The sequence below is a fragment of the Martes martes genome, assembly GCF_963455335.1.
Source record: "Martes martes genome assembly, chromosome: 6".
NCBI classification, from domain to species: domain Eukaryota; kingdom Metazoa; phylum Chordata; class Mammalia; order Carnivora; family Mustelidae; genus Martes; species Martes martes.
The window spans coordinates 33,870,488-33,891,424 of record NC_137893.1 but is presented as its reverse complement, the minus strand read 5'-3'; the positions used below and the strand labels follow the sequence as shown (position 1 = coordinate 33,891,424).

Below are 20,937 nucleotides of genomic sequence, written 5' to 3'. Positions count from 1 at the left end.
CTCTTCCACATGCGCAGGTGGGGTTCACGCCGTACACACACTCACCGGGAGACCCTCGGACAGAAACTAGATGCATATTCATCTTTGCTGCTAAAAGGCTTTCCTTTGTGTTGCAGAAGTGTCTTGAATCCTAATACTCTCATAATTGGCTGGTTGATCTCAAGATTCAGGGCCAAAAAAATAGAAGTTAGAAGCTTATTTTTGCCACTCCAAGTGTGTATTCCATTCGTCACTACATTTTTTAAGGATGTTAATGTCTGTAGTGTGTTAACAGTAACTGCTGCATGGGGCGGGGGGTTGCCTGAGTGGTTCAGTCGGTTGAGCTTCTGCCTTTGGCTCAGGTCGTGGTGTCAGGGTCCTGGGATCGAGCCCCAGGTCAGGCTCCCTGCTCAGTGGGGAGTCTGCTCCTCCCTGTTCCACTGCCCTTCCCCCTTGCTCATCTTCTCTGTCTCTAATAAGTAAATTAAAATCTTAAAAAAAAAACAACAAAAAACAATAACCTCTATGTAATGCAGTTTTACATTGTTTCGGTTTTCTCCAAATCCCTTTTAGGGCAAGTTTAGCCTAGCCTATTACAGAATTTCATATTCCTTTTTCCCAGATGTTCTTTTGGATATGAACATTAGGTATGTTCCAGTCTCTTTCCTACTCTTGTGGTTCCCAGCATAGCTTCATGTCCTCAGCCAACAACAACCCCTATTTGACACGTATCCTCTGATGAGTGAGTGCTTTTGAGACTTTAACATGTTCTTCGAGTCCAGGAAGGATCTGGGGCAAAGAAACTGGTATAGAAGCCAAGGAGCAGTGGATCGAGAGAAAACATTTCCAGGGTATTTCTGCCCTCGGTTTTATCTTCTCATCATTTAGAATGCCAGCAGAATAAATGGGTCCGTTAATCAAACAGCGCTGAGAGGTTAGGTCATTGGGAGCCTTTTTAGTCATTTTGTGCTTTTCAAGAGTGAATTTGTTAGAATTATGCTGAATACCCACTTAAAGCCTCAGCTGATAACCCTACCTGTGTTTTATAACTCTGCACTGTCAGAACTCATAATAAGTCAAACATTCTTTCAGTGGTGCTCATAAGGGAGGAAAAAAAAACCCCACAAATTTAAGAGTAATTTCAGATTGTAAATGAAAAGGAGAGGCACGACTGTTCATTTGCACCAATCATGCCTTCCTTTCATCTGCTCTGATTAGGCCTGGTGCGGTTTCATCAGACCCCTCCATCACCGAGCTGTCACTCCAGCCGTCTGTTGATTGAAAACAATCAAGGCTCTGATGGCACAATTATTCTGACCCTTTAACTAGAGGCTGCTGTGATAATGAAAGGTTGATTATGATAGTTTGTGCCTCTTTCAGTTTGCCAAGAAGGTTAATTTGGGCATCAGACGGATGTTTAATGGGCGCTTGCTGGCTACACTGAGGTAAATGAGAACGTGCAGTCTTGGATATTGCACGGATATAGTTTGGCTGTCAATCATTGTCATTTGGAGTTTGTGCCTCACACTCTGGAAATCACATTTTATTTTTTCCTTGGGATTTAATTTATTCTGTGCCCTGAGGAAGTTCTTTCACTCGGTGACCTTCACAGCAGCTTTCTCTGCCTTTTTTTTTCTTTTTTTCAAATGGAGCTCAAAGGCAAAACACATCTAGAAGAGCATTTTTCTTTCATTTTCACTTAAAAATGGAAACTTTAAAAATCCATCCTTATCACTGCCTTCCAATAGAGCAAATGTTTCCATCCCGATTGTGCAGTGGGGAAGTGTGAGCGACAGGGGTGCTGGGGCGGGTTTGCTAATGCAGCAGCTCACAGGGAGGCTCTGCTCCGGTTCTGATACTAACCAGCCAACCCGGGAAATTCAGGTGGGCACGTCTGTGGAAGCGAAGCGTCTGTTCTCCCGATGCTTCCCTCCCTAGCCTGTCTCCCAACCACGCATTGCCTTCCTGTTTGCAGGTGCAGTGTCGTCCTCCTTTCGCCGCCTTCTTGGGGTGCGTGGGGGAGAGGGAGAGGCACCCAGAAATGTGATACTAAGGAGGTTATTAGAAGCTGCAATGATCAGTTTGTATCCGTCGAGCACCGTATCTTCTTGCGGTCGGAAGCCTGGGCGGCCACCTCATAATGCTGGTGTCTACAGTATGTGGCTCACTACACTCCTCTTTGCTGCATACCTTTTAAAAAAGACAATAGAGGAAAAGAAGAAATAAAAACCATTATTGCTGTCTCCTAGCTGCAAACACCGGGCTCCTGGATCAGACACCTGAGAGCGAGCCTCATTGTTCTGCTTTTGCGTTTGGGCTGTCTTCAGTGTCCTTCCCCGCAGTGAATGTTCAGCAGCATATTTCTACCTAGCCTTGGACATTTTTCTCTCATGTCAAGTCAATTGTAAAACAATTAAGTCTATTGATGTTAAGGTGACAGCATCATAATGATTATAATTTCACTTCAAGGATTCTGTTTCACATTATTTATTTCTTGTGTGTGTATGTGTGTATGTGTGTGTGTGTTTAGTAAGCTGTTCATTTTTGAATGGTAAAGAGAGCCATTAAGTGATAATTCAGTCTCACCTGAAGAGGCTCCGAAAATGAATTAAGTCATTGAATTCAGTTACAGTCTTAATGCAGTCCTTATTTAAGCAACAGTGCTATTTAAAATGTTTATTTAGGAAGAAATGAGAATAGGATTGGGAGTACACACACACATACACACACACACACACACACACACACATACACACAGTCTCACCAGATTCTTTGCCACACTGGACCACGAGTGATTAGTTTTGTTTAGCTCTATGGACAGCACAGACAGAATAGCCCTCAGGGATGCTTAGTAAAATTATCAATTAGTTATGTCTTGTTTTGCTGAAGTAATGGGAAGTTAAAAGGTAATTGGGGAGAAATGTCAAATCAGTCAATAGTTTCTGGTATTTAAAAAAGTAGGATGAGGTTCAGTTTTGATATTAATTTATGGCCTCTGGGACAATGAATGGTTTTATTTTGTAGAGTCACTATGTTTGCAAATTCAGGGGACTTACCCAAAGACTGTTTCTTCTTAAAGGAAGTGTATAGCTCATTATTTCAAGGTTTTTTGGTGGGTTAAGCCTGACTGGGTTCCTATGTTCCCTCATCTGTTGTACCTTATATCTAATGGTGGAAAACTAATGTCCCAGATAGACTGCTTTTCTTGTGTGCTCATGAGCCCTCCACCACATCCGCACCGCTGTGCTCTCACGTTGGCTCTGTGCACCAACATCGTATCCCCTCAGCCATGATATCCCCCTGAGAAGGTCCTGTAGAGAGCCTCACCTTCCATCTCCTGACCTGTGCTAGCATTTCTTCTGCTCCCGGGGCTGGGCCAGGGCATTGCACGAGTTTCTCTCTTCTCTTCAGTTCTTCCAACTCCACCTTCAAAGCTCCCCTTGTTCTTCAAACTCCTTATTCCTTCGAACATAATAAAAATGTCTCAGATCTGTGATTTCTCCCAGTTGTAGTCTCTCAATTCCCACCATTTCTTGCTCAGCAAACACGTACAGGTTTCCTGTCGGGTGCCAGCCAGGTGGGAAAGAAACAGAGCCTTCTCCCAGGGTGGCCCCTGGAATGGCTACTCCCTTATCCTCCTCCCCTCATCCACTGCAGTCCCTTTATCACCCCCAAGTCCTCTGAGATTGTCAAGCCACCGATTCTCCTGTATGGAGCCTGTTTTTCCACACATCTGTCTTCCTTACATGACTATTATGGCTTGATTCTCTAAAGCTATTTCAACTGGCCAAAGAACAGAGGATAATTGTGCTGGAAAACGTATCTTCTTTGACAAAAATATTACTTGTGTATTATACTCAGTGTTGTTGCAAGGGGTGAATAGAAGATTCACCGTTGCCACAGCCCTCGTTTTATCCTAGTTGTTAAAGATCGCAGTGTGAAATATTCTCTTTAAACGTCAGTAGCCAAGCTGAAATTCCCATAGTGAAGGTGGGCAGTGGTGAGCGTCATGTTTATGTGTATTCTCTGCAGCTCACTGAGAATATAGACTCTGGGTTCCTAGTTCCAGCACCTCAGCTTCATTCCCTTGATAGCAGAGCCTGGCCCCCAACCATGTTTAGCCATACACTTCAGCTAGGGGGCTCCCCACTGCAATCACTGCGCTCTGTAGCTCTAGATTACTGTTGAAAGTGACCATTGAGGATAATGTTCTTTTTATTTGGAGGCTGCCAACGTTAAAACCTTAAATGCAAGCTTAGATACTTTGGGGACATCTAAATCCATCATAGTAACTTTTGTCTGGGGGATTTGACTGTCTCTGTATTGGTGACTTGCGGCAGCTGCTTGAGCCTGTGAGGTCCTTTTGTTCATTACAGTTTTAATTTCGGGCAGGGAGTTTGTGTGCCAGTGAACCTGCTATTGGTTCATTATTATTGAATCAGTTCATAAAGAAATATTCAAAGGCTTGATGCTCTCAGGATGCTCCAGGGCATGTTTACAAATTAAAGAGCTTTTTTTAAAACCATAAAACTTATATGCATGTACCAGCAACATTTAAAACACTCTTGAAGGAAATGGCAACATTAAAAGAGAGTTTTTGCGTGTGTCCGAAAATCTGGTGACAATAGCAGAATTTCCAGGATTCCAAATTTGCAGGATTTTTCTTCCTCTAATTCCAGTATTCTGTGTGTATATTTTTAGGGATGTGTTAAGATACTTGAGGTCAAGAGTAAGCCTTGAGTTTTATCATATTAATAGAGCTTGGAAGTGAATGGCAAATTAGAATGTATGTATGTGAACTGATTAGAATCTTCTTTTTCACTAATTAAGTAAGTTCTTTGCGCATAACGGGCATTCAACAAGAGATTGAGGAATGGATGAATAAAAAAAAAACAAAAAGAAAAGATTCATGGTTATATCATTTGCCTCAGAGCAACAAGACAAAAAAAAAAAAAGGAATCAGCTTAATCAATCATTATTTCAGTTGTCTCAAGCCTGATAGCTTAGTTTATATATATATATTTTTTTTTCCTTGCTACCCACTGAACTGAGTTGAGATTTGAGGGGACTTAATGGACATGAATTCAAGTATTTTTAATGAGAGAATCAAGGCACCTGAAGAAAGTGAATATACACTGAGTTTTATGCAGAAAAACTAGGTTTATGTCTACATCTCACTTTTCTTTTCCTTCCTTCCTTCCTTCCTTCCTTCCTTCCTTCCTTCCTTCCTTCCTTCTTTCTTTTCTTCCTTCCTTCCTTCTTTCCATGCATTTATTCTTCTCTGACTTGGGATTGAACAAAGCCACAGGCCTTAAATTACTGAGTGAGAATTACTGAGCCCATTTCTGTGAAAACAGGCTCATCATAAAGGCTAGTTCATAATCTGCAACAGATTATCTGTCATGCTTTTATTTTCACTTTACAGCATGTGAGGTATTTAATACTACGTAGCAAATTTCTTATCAATTACAGCAATTTCTTGAAATTTATACCAGTATCGTGCAATATGGTGTTCTATAAAAATAGTCTGAATGGGCTGCCTTTATCATGAATTGAAAAGGATAATTGAACTGAGGATTAGTTCCATCTTTTGGTGGCACCTTGCCATCATATTAATTCTATATATGGCCTAATATTGTAGTTTGCCAAGCACTGTCATGTTATCTCCCTGAGTCCTGTGGAGACCCGTGTGATGTAACTAACATCATCCTTGTTTTACAGATGCTGAAGCTGAGGCTCAGTATGCTAGTGTTTTTCATAAATGCCCAAATAAGTTAAGTTGCAGAAATAGGTCTTAGACATCAAATCCAACCTCCCATTTTACTGTATCACATTTACCTCTATGGGTACATTCCAAGTAGTGGTAGAAGAAAGCATCACGTTTTCCTGGCCATTTCAGCTTTCACCCTGCTAATCCATCCTCATTGCATACAGTAGTTGGGAAATAATACAAAATGTTGTGACCCGTGTAGGGTCACCCTAGTCCCTGTTGTCAATGGGATGTAGCAGGGTTTTATTCTGTTGACCAAGTTGGCCTTCCTTCATTTTCCTGTGTTGTTCTAACAATATAAGACTGACCACATGGGGCACCTGGGTGGCTCAGTGGGTTAAAGCCTCTGCCTTCGGCTCAGGTCATGGTCCCAGGGTCCTGGGATCGAGCCCCACATCGGGCTCTCTGCTCGGCAGGGGGCCTGCTTCCTCCTCTCTCTCTGCCTGCCTTTCTGCCTACTTGTGATCTCTGTCTGTCAAATAAATAAAATCTTTAAAAAAAAAAAAAAGGCTGACCACATGTAAAGTCGCTTTGATATTCAGAAGGACCTCACATATAAATATGTAGGTACTAAGATTTTACTTATTTTGTTGTTATCAGTCCAGCACCAAGTAAACACTCCGATGCCATTAATGATGAGGGAAATGAGTATTATTTTTTGTCTTAGAGACCTGTATCAGATCACTGGAGGGCAAGAACAGGAAGTGATTTCTAATTGGTCCTGTATTTTGCTAACATATAAGGAGACCAAGAGTAGGTTCCATTTTCCCTGCAGCATCATTGGTACTGGTGACGTTGGCTGTCTTTATTGCCCTGTAGGATAAGTTCCCCATCTGTATTTCCCCCCTAGATATGGGGGGGGGAGTCCTCAGGTAAAATTATATGTGACTAGTTTTGTAAAATATTTGAATTGACATATAAAATCTTGTTTATTTTTAAAGATTTTATTTATTTAAGAGAGGGAGGGAGCATGGTGGGGGGAGAGCCAGAGGGAGAGGGAGAAGCAGACTCCCAGCTAAGCAGGGAGCCTGATGTGGGGCTTGATCCCAGGACCCTAGGATCATGACCTGAGCCAAAGGCAGACCTTTCACCAGGCACCCATCATTCTGAGATTTTAAATATATAGTACCTTTAAGCAGTTGTCCTACAAATTTGAAATGTGTGTTCTTTGAAATTGTTTTATTTTTACAAGTGATGGTAACCATTTAGTGAGATAATATGCTCTAAACAAAGCTGTTTCCAGGGAGAAAAAGTCCATGGTGTAACCTGGTTCTCTGCATGTGGTCCTAGGTGCATACACACTTTCACGTGCACACACTCATGCATGTATTTTGGGAGTAAAGAATTATAGACAAAAAAATCACTTTGTTTTTCTAAAAAGAGATTTATAAAAACTGTATGTGCTATGGAAAGCTGGGGCTTGCAATCTAGACCTAGTGATTAATGTGGTTGCCTCTCCCACCTATAGGAAGTTTGGAAGATTCTGTTTTAAAATACTACTTTTGGTGGGTCTGTAGGTGACATATATCCTTCAGGTAGAAGAGACTTTCATCAACTCACTTATTTTCCAGATGAGAAGCCAAATGAGTGGTCCAATGTCAGTCATACTCGCACGGTTTTTTCTATTACATTTTCAAAGATCATCCCAAACTGGTGGCCATTTCTCACAGGTGGAAAGGACATCATAGTATCCTAACTTCATCTCATTTCCTATGTTTATTTTCTCTTCGTTTTGATATACAATCCTTAAAAAGTCCTGGTATCGAATCCTCTTGGTGTTATAAGACTGAACCAAAGGGCAACTCAGGTTACTTTTTATTTGCTGTCCTAAATACTTGGAACTTAAGTGTGGCAGGCCTCACTTTGTTGTGATTTCTCCCATCCTATGTGTTTGGGGAAGGAGACACCCTTAGTCTCAAGGGGTTTTGCTTTTGATGCTCTGTGGTATATATTTTGTAAAAGTATATATAAAGATGATTATCAGGTACAGTTTTTTCCTGTTTTTTCCTTTTTTAAATTTCCAAATAATTTCAAACTTAAAGAAAAGTTGCAAGAGTAAGAATAGTACAAAGAGGGATGCCTGGGTGGCTCAGTGTGTTAAAGCCTCTGTCTTCGGCTCGGGTCCTGATCTCTGGGTCCTGGGATCAAGCCCTGCATCGGGCTCTCTGCTCAGCGGGGAGCCTGCTTCCCCCTCTCTCTCTGCCTGCCTCTCTGCCTACTTGTGCTCTCTCTCTCTGTGTCAAATAAATAAATAGAATCTTAAAAAAAAAAAAAAGAATAGTACAAAGGACCCCCATATGATTTGCTGATTTCTGGAACAAACTACCTCATTTGCTTTATCATGTGTTCTCTGTCTCTGTATCTCTCTATGTCTCTTTATGTGTGTGTGTGTACACATATCAAGAGAGAAAGATAGTGGAGGAAGAGAGAGGGAGTGGTGGGGGAGAGAAAGAGAGCGAGAGCTTTTTCTGAGCCATTCGAGAGTAAGCTGTAGACATCATATATATTTTTAAAAACCCTAAAAAAAACCCTCATAACTCTTCCTCTTTATGGTAATCTCTAGTAAAAGGCAAAAGATTTATACTATTTGAAGAGAAACCAGAGTATTACCAGGCACACGTTTTATGCTGAAGATGAAAATAAGAGCATTTGTTAGTCTCCAACTTCATAAAGTTTTAAATGAACAATGAAAGAATATGTGTTATTATCATATCTACTAAGCTGAATACTCTTTTTAAAATATGTCAGGTCTTTTTTCTGACAATATATGAATCTGGGGCCTCATCAGATTTGATTCTGTTGAAATATATTTCTTAGAGGAAAAAATAGCCTCTGTGTCTTATATGTCTGTAGTCAGCTATAATGGTTAATGTGCAACCTCCCTTGAAAAATCTGTTTTACAAGCAAAATGTTGACACAGTTTTAATTATAGCACTCGAGTGAGCACTGTTATAATTTTTAATATTCCTCCATGGTAACATTTTCATTGTTCTGGTAGAGAAAAATGTCCTGGTCCCGTGTCCCTAGTTGCTGGTGCTTTAGGATTTTATGGGAATGTTGTCTTTTTTGAACAGAAATTTTTCATTTGGTCTCAAAGAAGAGAATATGGCCACAAAATTTGGTGCATTTATTTATTAACATGAACTTTCTTCTCTCTGGCAGTCATTATTCTGGTTTAATAGGTCACTATTTGGACTTTACATTACTCATGTTAATGAAGTGAGCTTCTGTGTAGTTTAACATGCTAAGTCTCAACACCTGCTTACTCAGACTAGGGAAACTGTCCACACCTATGATCTAAAGAAGTTGTATGTAATATTAAAAGGGTATCTTGCTCAAGTTTGATGTTTATGTTTATTAGGATTTAAGGCCTTATAAAATAATGTAGAACATAGTGTATTTAATGTCACGTATAGTAGTCAGTGTACTGTCCCTGTGAAGACATGAGTTAGAAGATGGAGAGCTTATTCCGTACTCCACTCAGAGAGAAAACACTGTCCTTGCTCTGTCACTCCGTGTATTAAAAGATGGTTGCATGGCTTCCCACCCCTGTTGGCCAAGCACTTTTGAACCTGCTGGCTCTCTGGCAGAGGTTCAGGAATGTCAGTTGATTGTTGACTTGCTCCTGTGCCCTTCCTTTGTCCCTTTCTGAATTTGCAAAGTGTGGGATTTCTGCGGCCTCTTGGGCACTGAGGGTAGATGGGTGCCCTGGCTTATCTCAGTGGGATGACAGGACTGGCAACAATATAGATGCTTGTGCCTTCACAGCGTGGGCTCCTGCAAATGGAGGGGGGGGGGGCTCAGTTTGCCCCTTCAGCCAAGCTGTCTGCACCAAAGTTTTAAATAGAATAATCACAGCTGCCCCTGGTCAAGAGGGCAGAGTAAGGCTGTGGGCATAAATATCAGTCCTTCCTTACTTCACTCTGACTGATAAGTGCTGTGATAAGAACATCCCTTTTTAGTGAAAAACAATATTTGTGAATCAAGACAAAGAAATACTATTGCCTTTGGACAATGTGGGTAGGGGTTTTATCTTTTGTTAGTGTTGATTAAAAAGATTTGATCTCTCATCCGATGAGAACGGCCTCGGTAAAGGGCACTTTTATATACGTTTGCAAGACATAAAGGTACTGCTATGGAGGACTGCATTGGTGTGTGTTCTTGGATTTGGGATGACTTTAGAATTCATAGATTTTCCAGGAAATCTGTGAGTGTAAGATTTCCTATTGTTTTGACAAGACTTGGGGGTCATGTTGGGTAGTACACATACATATGGGCATACGTATACAGGCAGAGTTAGACTTCAAAAACAGCTGCTACTTTCAAAGGATCAGGAATTTTAGATTTCGAAATAGCAGCTTCTGTCTGAGCGTGAGCAATAAAGGAATTTGGATCACAACTTCAGGATTTGCAATATTAGGAATGTACTGTTTGTTCATATAACTGATATATTTCTGAAATACATGAGTGAATTATGTATTTTAATTGAATTGGAGCAAAATTTCTAGAATTTTGGATCGTACACTATTATATTCAGGATTATATCGATGTCGTATATTCTACTCCATGGAATGATAGTCAGTTGGGATACATTGAAAAAACTAAAGGGAAGGGATTATCTTTTCTATGTATTTTTGAGCCAGCTTTAGTTAACAAAGAACGACCTAGAATAAAATACATATTCCCTTAAAACGTACAACAATAATTCAAGACTCAAAGGATGCCTTTTACCCTAAATACTTGTTCTTTAATTACACACTCTTTAAGAGCATTAAAAGCATTTTTGAGAAGCATTAAATAAAATGTATGCTTTTTATGTTGAAGTAATCCATAAATGAGGTTTATTGCAAAATATTGTCCACCTGTCTTCAAGGAAAACATATTTTAAAAGCAGACTTTATTTTTCTAATTTAGAGTATATAGAAGTTATGTTTGGTCTTAATTACATTTGCCTGGATTCTGTCTTAAAATAATTACTGTTGGAAAAATAACCATGATGTGATACAATGGAAAAACACATTATAAAATTTAAAAACTGTTTTTTTAGCTTTAATTTTTATTTATTTGTTTATTTTTATTTGTTTATTTACTTATAGTTTCAAGTTTTTATTTAAATTTCAGTGAGTTAACATACAGTGTAATATTACTTCCTAGTGTAGAATTTCGTGATTCATCACTTACATACAACACCTGGTGCTCATTACAAGTGCCCTCCTCAATCCCCATCACCGATTTAATCCATCTTCCCAGCCCACCTCCCCTCCAGCATCCCTCCTTTTGTTCTCTATACTTAAGAGCTGGAAAAACGGGGGTTTTAGTTCCAGCTTTTCTACTAATTAGTTGCATGATTTGAGGTAAGAGAGATAACTGGTCTAGATTTGATTTCCGGCTGTAAAATTGAGATGCTTGAAATACATAAACTCTATAAAGTTTTCTCTTGCCCTAGTATTTTATTATCTATTTGAGGCTTAAAAGACTATGATATTCATTGCATTGCCAAGAATCTGAAGTAGACGTGGTTGACACCAACCATGTGAAAGAGTAAAGCAAGGGTCTTATATACGTAGGATCAGTGTGCTCCGTGTTGCCGGGTGACATGCTGAGAGTTTATAAGGACTTTATAGAAAAGCCACAAAGATGAGTTGATAGGAAATGGAAACCTGGGATACGTAGATAAATATATAAAGGAATTGATACTGTTTGTTCAAGAGGAAAGGGGAAACAGCCCAAGAACGGTTGGAAATAATTTTCCCTTTATGCAACAAATATTAATACCCTACTATGTGCAGCCACTGTTCTTATCGAGGATCTGAGAATGAGATGAATTGAAGTTGGAGTAAGTGGTAGAAAATGCTCCTTTTTGGAAGGAACAGTTCTTCGTCAGGGTCAGATGAACTAGACTGGGTCAGGCAAGGTGCTTGGGAGATCTGTAGTCTTTAGAGATGATAGTCCCTTGTGTTTCAGGTGGTTTAGGTAACATCTTGCCCAATGGTGCCCTTTGTGTGCCTTCCCAAATGGAATCCTTAATTTCTTTTCCACTCTTGCTGGCTTTATCACCAAAAAAAGAGTAGGAGATAAGACTTTTGCTATTTGCTCCATTTTTCTCCCAATTAAAATATGCTAGAGCTTAGAGTGATAGGGATATCCGTATACCAGAATAAATAAGACAGAGTAGGATTTCAGGGGCACTTGAGTGGCTCAGTTGGTTAAGCTCAGATCATGATCCCAGAGTCCTGGCATCCCTTCGGCTCAGATCATGATCCTAGAGTCCTGGGATGGAGCCCTGAGTTGGGCTCCCTGCTCAGTCTGCTTCTCCCTCTCTCTCTCTCTCTGTGCTCACTCTCTCCTCTCTCACTCTTAAATAAATAAATAAAATCTTAAAAAAAGAAAGAAAGAAAAAAAAGAATAGGATTTCAGCATTCCCTGACTTATGCTTTTTTCTCAGTGCAGTATCATTAAAAACTACCAGTTCCCAGAATAATTGTTTCCAAACATAAGCACCAAAATATACTACAAAGCTAACTGTGGTCTTTAGGTTCCATGATGCCCCAGTGATGAATCAGCCTTCTGCTTATATTCTCTAAACCCTTTAAATGGACCCCAGGATTTCCTCTGCCACCCTGCCCTTAATTCAGCATGGCTTTGTGGGGCTCACAGTGGAGAAGTGATTTTGAGGTAGCTCATTGCTTTGAAATTTCTTTGCCATTTCTTTCATTTTTTTTGATAAATAAGAGTTATCCATGCTTTCAGTGTTTTTTTTTTCTTTTACATTTTTACAAAAGTAAAAAGAGTGCAATATTAGTTTCGGGTGTACAATGTGGTGATTCAGCACTTCCATATAATACCCAGTGTTCATTGCAACAAGTGCCCTCCTTCATCGCCATCACCTATTTCCCCCAACCCCCACCCATCTCCAGTAACCATCAGTTTGCTCTCTATAGTTGAGTCTCTTTCTTGGTTTGTCTCTCTCTCTTTTCCCTTTTGCTCTTTTGTTTTGTTTCTTAAATTCCACATAGGAGTGAAATTATATGGTATTTTTCTTTCTGACTGACTTATTTCACTTAGCATAAATACTCTCTAGCTCCATCCATGTCTCCATCTATGTCGATCCACTCTTTAACATTTATTTATTATTGTGAGAGCAGAACTCAGAAGAGTGTTTATGTGACTCACAATATGCTATTGGAACCTGCTATTAATCCATAGACCTTATATAAACAAGGTCTCAAAAATATGCTGTCTTGAAAAAAAATCTGTCTTTCTATCTATCATCTATCTAATTGTCTTACCCATAGTAAAATCTTACCTGTATCTTACTATATAGGAAATAGACTATTTTACTTTAAGACTAAGCCATAAATGTGCCATATTTTTACTACAACATCCTACTTAGACTTCATTTGATTTAAGCCTTAGTTTTGAAACAGCAGACTTAATTTATTCCAGTAAGGCAGAGATTTACTGTTTCATGATTAGGAATCTGTCTAGAACCTTCTAACTCAATGTGTGGCCTATGGACCAGCAGCATATGTATCATCTTTAGATTGTTAGAAATGCAAACTCCCTATCTTTTTCTCCCTACTTATTGAATTGGAATCTGCATCTTGACCAGAAACCCCAGTTAATTTGTGTGCATGTTAGGTTTGGGAAACACTGGATTTTAATCCATAAATCACACTAGTTCTATAGCTGAGATTGCTTTGAGGCTGGTGGTAGAACAGTTAATTGTAAACTACACTTGCCGTTGATCTGGAGAAAAGATAAACTTAACAACTGTGAATGACTTGCATATCCTGAAAATATTTAAAATGATAGAAATGTGCAAATTATATGAGATCTGAGAGAAATTAGAAATACCGACAAGAAATAATATAAAAATTATCCTGGAGGATATGAACTAAATGCACAAATATGAACTAAAGCACAAAGTGTTTTGTAATGCATAGTATTGGGGAAATTGAACATGGGCAACATTGTGATAGATGTGACATAAGCCTAATAGTAGACAGAAAGTCAGAAATTAATCAGTGATAGATCGCAGTGGTCACTGTTCCGCTGCCGGTTTGATTTGTTACAGATTTTCTCAAAGGCAGAACCTCGTTGTGGCGTGTGTGCTTCTCATGCAGTGAGTGCCACTGTTTGCTAGAAAAATAAAAATAAACTGGAGAGTTTTAAGAGATGGGCTAGAAGATTGACTATGACATAAGAAGAACTGATTTATGAGGAAAGAGAACAATAATTAAATGGGCAGCACTATGCTATGAAAAGAGGCTATGGAGACATGGATATTTATCTGATATTTCTTGTCTGATGTTTCCTGTAGTATCCATATGAAAGATGCAGAAATATTAGGATGTAAAGATGCCAAGAAATTTGTTACGAGCAAAGCAATATCAGCTGGAACTACTCAATTAAATTAGGAGCAATATCAAAGATTAAGTTTTAGAAAATTGTACCTGATGCATGAGAAATGACCTTGAATGGGATGACTTTATCCCTGAGAACTTTTGAAAGCTCTGTGGGCCAAGAATGGAAGATCAGTTATTAAATTGTTGAATTACCTCCCCAGAAAAATAACTGGAACCCCATCCCTTGAAATTTCTAAAATCAGGGTGGAAAAAAACCAGGATGTTGCCTATGGGAACTCTCTCTACTTCTGGTGGACACCTGGTAATTGATGAGTGGCCCTTTTCTTCTCCAGTATCTTTGATTATTGCTCATGGTTACCATACACAGAAACATTTTTTTCATCAGGTTGGTATCCTATTTATATTTTTTTTAAATGCTAGTTTCTAGAAAAACAGCTGGAGAGTATCACTCATCTGCTGTCCATAGTGTCCGCCTCCTTGGCAGTGTTAGGCTTACCTGGCATTCTTTTTTTCATTTCTCTTCACTATGTAATTCATTAAGAGATGCAGTTTAGTATATATTGGAAATGAACTCATGTCCTACATTTTCTTCATTCAGAAAGCTAAGAAGGAAAGCCCCAAATATGCCTTGCCTTTTGGAGACATTTGTCAAATGAATACAGAAGCTCTGTTAGAAACTCTCAAATGAAATCATCTAGTGCTTCAGAGAGTTTTGTGATCCTTTTTATCCAGATGAAAACCCATTTTATGTTTACCTGGGAGTAATGGTCCAAGAGCACTACATTTCCTTCTCTCTCCCTCTGTAGAGTTTCCCCCTAGTAACATACATCAGCTGAAAAGGGGAGCTCAGTACCTCAATTCTATTGGTCACAAATAAAGTACAACACAATTATTTAGTATTCTAATTATTTACCTTTTCATGCTAATTCCTTCACATCCACATTATATCGTCTAAGAGATTTAGCTTAATAGAGGTATTGCTAAGGATAATTTATATCGAATATGTTGACCAAAGATATTAGATATACTTCATGTTGCTATGTAGGAAGGTTTGCCAAACTTAAATATTAAGTCACATTAATCAAACTCCATCATGTGTGCCATAACATGAATGGGTTTTTTGTTGACAGCATTTTCTAAATCATTGTTCACTTTTCTTATTTATGACTTCATGCTCCTGCTTTAGTTTTAAGAAATTCTGTTTGTCTTTAGCCCAGAGTTCTTCCTCCTTTCATTCTTGAAAGAGATCTAGACCTAAACAAAAAGGTTAAGATTACATTCTGCTATTGAGTCTCCAATACAAAGATCATCTCCTCTGTATCCTGTTTTTGTGAAAATGGCTCTAACAAATTGCCAGTATGTTACATGTGCAAACAGCAACTGTTTCCAAGATGAAAACTAATTGGGAAATAAAAATAAAATTGATGGGTTACAATCTTTCTTTTTCTTCTCTTGTTTCCTGATAGACCTACCAGAGGGACAGGGGGAAAAAGTCCTTCTTCTTTCTAAATCGTTCTACTAGTGTCATATTGATTCTCTCTCAAGTACGCCCTGTAGTCTCAGATGATCACATATTTTCTTACATTCCTCGTATTGATACAGCACCTTGACACGAGCTGCTTTACTGTGGCGACACTGGTCATCGTTGATATTCCTGGGCTGTACCAAGCCTCCTCTGCATGAAACAAGGGAACAGGCTGTTTTTCAACAGCACTCTCATTATTTGAAAAGTGATTATTGTTCACCCCAAGTGCTACCTTAAGTCTCTGTCAGTGTAGTTTTACATTGCTTTTGACCTCGAAGACAATGCTTGAGTTCTTTTGTGTCTCTGCGGATGCAGGAGAAAAAGACTCCTCAGCTGAGTGTCAAGATAGTCCACTGCTGCAGGGTTTGTAGGAAAAAAGATGTACCGTCAGGTGTCTGAAAGCATACAAGGTGACCTGCTCCTACACGGTCACTGTGGCTCTCTTCCTTACCTCTGCATTCTCTCATCCCCCCTCCCTCTGTTTCAGCTAGCCGTGAGGTGGCTGGAACACAACTGCCATTACCAGTACATGGATGAGCTCCTGCAGTATATCCGCTTCGGCCTGATGGATGTGGACACTCTCCATACAGTTGCCCTGTCCCACCCCCTCGTCCAGGCAAGCGAAACTGCAACCGCTCTTGTCAATGAGGCCCTGGAATACCACCAGAGCATCTATGCACAGCCCGTTTGGCAAACTCGCAGGACCAAACCGCGCTTCCAGTCAGACACTCTGTATATCATTGGCGGGAAAAAGCGTGAGGTCTGTAAAGTCAAGGAACTTCGGTACTTCAATCCCGTTGACCAGGAGAATGCTCTCATAGCTGCCATTGCCAACTGGAGTGAGCTGGCTCCCATGCCCGTGGGAAGGAGCCATCACTGTGTGGCAGTCATGGGGGACTTTCTGTTTGTAGCAGGCGGAGAAGTTGAGCATGCTAGTGGCCGGACGTGTGCCGTGAGGACTGCATGTCGCTATGACCCCCGCAGTAATTCCTGGGCCGAGATAGCACCCATGAAAAACTGCCGGGAACATTTTGTGCTGGGTGCCATGGATGAATACCTCTATGCAGTTGGGGGTAGAAATGAACTGCGCCAGGTTCTGCCTACAGTTGAGCGATATTGCCCCAAGAAGAACAAGTGGACTTTTGTGCAGTCCTTTGACCGATCCCTTTCATGCCATGCTGGATATGTGGCCGATGGTCTTCTTTGGATATCAGGTAGAACATGCCTCATAATGTTGGATTTTTCAAAAACCACTTCCGTTGTGGCATAAATTTAAAAATCAAGCTTTGGTAGTCGTGGCCATGTGTAATTGAGCCACTGAACCAAGGATGCCATGTTAGCTAATTAACATTCACTTATTGGGCACCAACTCTAGAGAGAGCAATATTAATTGGAAGTAATTGACCTCTCTGTGACTTTCTGAGTGATTAAAGTATAAGGTGGAGATTAATGGCCCATCACATCCTTTTTCTATCAAATCTTCTTTGTTTAGATTGTCAGTCTTTGATACTCATGGATTGTTTTGCACATTTTGTGATTTATCCAGATTCTTTGCCTTTTTTTTTTATCCTGTTTTACGACTAAGAGACGTTTCATCAAAGACAGGGCAGGCAAAGTAAAAACCCACTAAATCCTTTCTGATGGGTACAGTAAAGGGTATATACCCAGGTAGGAGCCATGCTATGCATGGAGGGAAGGGATTTAATTTATTGGCTAAAGTAATGTTTCTGTATTATCTGTGGGTTTTAGTTATACCTGACAACCTAAATTCCTTATTCTTGCTTATTCTCCCTTTCTTACAATTTGAGGATACTTACTATTTTAGTTTACATTTTCTTCAGTTTTTTTAAAAGCCTTTTGCTTATGAAAAAAAAAAAAAGAGAGAGAGAGAGAGACTAGTATAATGAACTCCGGTACCCATGACCCAATTTCAGCAGCATTCCACTAATTGCCAGTCTTGTTTCATCCATGCCACATACTCCTGCAAATCCCTCATGGCTGCCTTTCCACTGGTATAGAAGGAGTCTGTGAGGCATAAGTTATCAGTACCACATTATCAACCTGTATTTTCCAATCCAATTCTTGAAAAGACCTAAACTATTCTCCTTCGAAAGTGTTGCCTATTGGGGAACACTTCTCTTAATTGGAGGATACTCATTTTGTAACCCAGATGGAACTTGTTGAATTTCCAGGTCAAGGACAAAGAGAAATAGGAACATCAGATAATTTAAATACTAAGAGTAACTTTAAGATGTTTGTGCTTAGAAGACATGATCACTTTTTTTTTTTTAAGTCGGTACGTCTTAATCCCTTTTATGTATTTCACCCTTACCCATCCCCCCCCCCAACCTTCCCACTGCAAGCCCCAGTGTAGTGTGTTCTCTGTGTTTATGATTCTGTTTCTGGTGTTTTTTGTTTGCATATTTGTTTGTTTTGTTTTCTAGGTTCTACACATAAGGGAAATCATATGGTATTTGTCCTTTTTCTTACTTATTTTACTTAGCATAATACCCTCTAGGCCCATCTGTGTTGTCACACATGGCAAGATCTGATTCTTTTTTATGGCTGAGTAATATTCCATTAGGGATATCTTCTTTATCCATTCATATATAAATGGACACTTGGGCTGCTTCCATAATTTGGCTATTGGAAATAATACTGCAGTAAACACAGGGGTGCATAAATCTTTTCAAATTCGTGTTTTTGTATTCTTTGGATAAATACCCAATAATGGAGTTACTGGATCATATGGTAGTTGTAATTTTGTAAAGATTTTATTGATTTGAGAGAGAGAGAGCACAAGCAGGGGGCGCTGCAGAGGGAGAGGGAGAAGCAGGCTCCCCACAGAGCAAGGAGCCCGATGCAAGGCTCGATCCCAGGACCCTGAGATCACGACCTGACGCTTAACCACCCAGGTCCCCCTGTATTTCTTTTCCCCCCCAGGAAACTACGTATCATTTTCCACAGTGGTTGCACTAGCTTGCATATCTACAAACAGTGCACAAGGTTTCTTTTTTCTCCACATCATCACCAATACTTGTTTCTTTTTTGGTTTTAGCCATTCTGACAGGTGCGAGATATTATCTCATTATGATTGTGATTTGCATTTTCCTGTTGATGAGTGTTGTTGAGCATCTTTTCCTGTGTCTGTTGGCTATCTATATGTCTTCTTTGGAGAAATATCTGTTATGTATTCTGTCCATTTTTAAATTGGATTATTTGGGTTTTGGTGTTGAACTGTATAAGTTCTTTATATATTTTGGATACTAACCTTTCATCAGATATTTTATTTGCAATATCTTCTCCCCTTCATTAGATTGTCTTTTATATTTGTTGATTGTTTCCTTTGCTGTGAAAAAGCTTTTAATTTTGACGTAGTACCAATAGTTTATTTTTGCTTGTGTTTCCCTTGCTTCAGGAGATATTTCTAGAAAAATGTTACCATCACTGATGTCAGAGAAATTACTGCCTGTCCTCTCTTCTAGGACCTTAATCCATTTTGAGATTATTTTTGTGTATGGTATAAGAAAGTGGTCCAGTTTCATTTTTTTGCATGTAGTTGTCCAGTTTTCCCAATATCATTTGTTTAAGAGTATATTTCCCATTGTATATTCTTTCTTACTTTATCAAAGATTAATTGATCATTTAAGTATGGGTTTATTCTTGTGATATCTATTCTGTTCCATTGATCTATGTTTCTTTTTTTGTACCAGTACCACACTGTTTTGATTACTACATCTCTGTAGTATATCTTGAAATCTAGGATTATGATACCTCCAATTTCGGTCTTCATTTTCAGGATTGCTTTTGCTATTCAGGGCCTTTTGTGATTCCATACAAATGTTAGGATTATTTGTTTTAGTTCTGCAAAAACTGCTGTTGGTATTTTGATAGAGATTTCATTAAATGTGTAGGTTGTTTTGGATAGTATGGACATTTTAACAATATTTGTTTTCCCATTCCATGAGCATGGAGTATCTTTCCATTTGTTTGTGTCATCTTCAATTTCCTTCATCATTTTTTTAAAAGATTTTATTTATTTATTTTAAAGAGAGAGAGCACAAACATGAGCAGGGGAGAAGGGTCAGAGAGAGAGGGAGAAACAGAGTCTCTGCTGAGTAGGGAGCCTGGCACAGGGCGTGATCCCAGGACCCCGGGATCATGACCTGAGCCAAAGTCAGACACTTAACCAACTGAGCCACCCAAGTGCCCCTTCTTCATCAATGTTTTATAGCTTTTAAAGTACCAGGCTTTCACCTTCTTGGTTAATTTTATTTGTATGTATTTTATTCTTTTTGGCACAATTGTAAATGGGATTGTTTTCTTAATTTCTCTTTCTGCTACTTATTAGTATATAGAAATTCAACAAATGTCTATATATTGATTTTGTGTTCTATAACTTCACTGTATTCATTTGTCAGTTTTAGTAGTTTTTTTGGTCGAGTCTTTAGGATTTTCTGTATATAGTGTGATGTTATCTGTGAACAGTGAAAATTTTACATTTTCCTTACAAATTTGGATACCTTACCTTTCTTTTTCCCCCCTGGTCTGGTTGCTATGGCTAGGATTTCCAGTGCTATGCTGAATAAAGTAGTGAGAGTGGACATCTTTGTCTTATTCCTTAACTTAGAGGAAGAGCTCTCAGTTTTTTTTTTCCCCCTTTAAGTATGATGTTAGCTGTAGGTTTGTCATATATGAACCTTTATTATGTTGAGGTAAGTTCCACCTAATCCTACTTCGTTTAGGGTTTTTTATTATGAATATGATATATTTTGTTAAGTGGTTCTTCTGCGTCCACTGAAATGATCATATGGTTTTAATTCTTTCTCTTGTGGATGAGATGTATCATGTTGATAGATGTGACTATTGAACCAATTTTGCATCCCGGGAATAAATCCCACTTGATCGTGGTGGATTTTTTTTTAACTGTATTGTTGGACTTGGTTTGATAATCTTTTGTTGAGGATTTTTGCATCTGTGTTTCATCAGAGATACTGCCTTGTAGTTCTCTTTTTTTCATGGTGTCCTTATCTGGTTTTGGTATCAGGCTAACAGTGGCCTCATAGAATGAATTTGGAAACTTCCCTTCCTCTTCTATTTTTGGGAATAATTTGAGAAGAATAGGTATTAACTCTTCTTTAAATGTTTGGTAGAATTCACCTGTGCAACTGTCTGGTGTGGACTTTTGTTTTGGGGAGTTTTCAGATTACTGATTTAATTTCACTGCTGGTAATACATTTGCTCAAATATTCTGTTTCTTTCTGATTCAGTTTTTGGAAGTTGTATGGTTCTAG

At 39.1% G+C, this 20,937-nt stretch overlaps 1 protein-coding gene across 7 annotated transcripts in view; it reads left to right on the top strand.

Moving 5' to 3' along the window:
* The window catches only part of KLHL32 (kelch like family member 32), a gene marked incomplete at both ends in the record, with an annotated part of 191,901 nt that overhangs the window by 114,481 nt on the left and 56,483 nt on the right, over positions 1-20,937 (top strand). For all 7 annotated transcript variants that reach the window (XM_080806597.1, XM_080806596.1, XM_080806595.1 and 4 more), the window contains one exon: positions 16,131-16,857. In XM_080806597.1, coding sequence (XP_080662723.1) covers positions 16,131-16,857 — 727 coding nt within the window. The remainder of the gene's footprint in view (positions 1-16,130; positions 16,858-20,937) is intronic.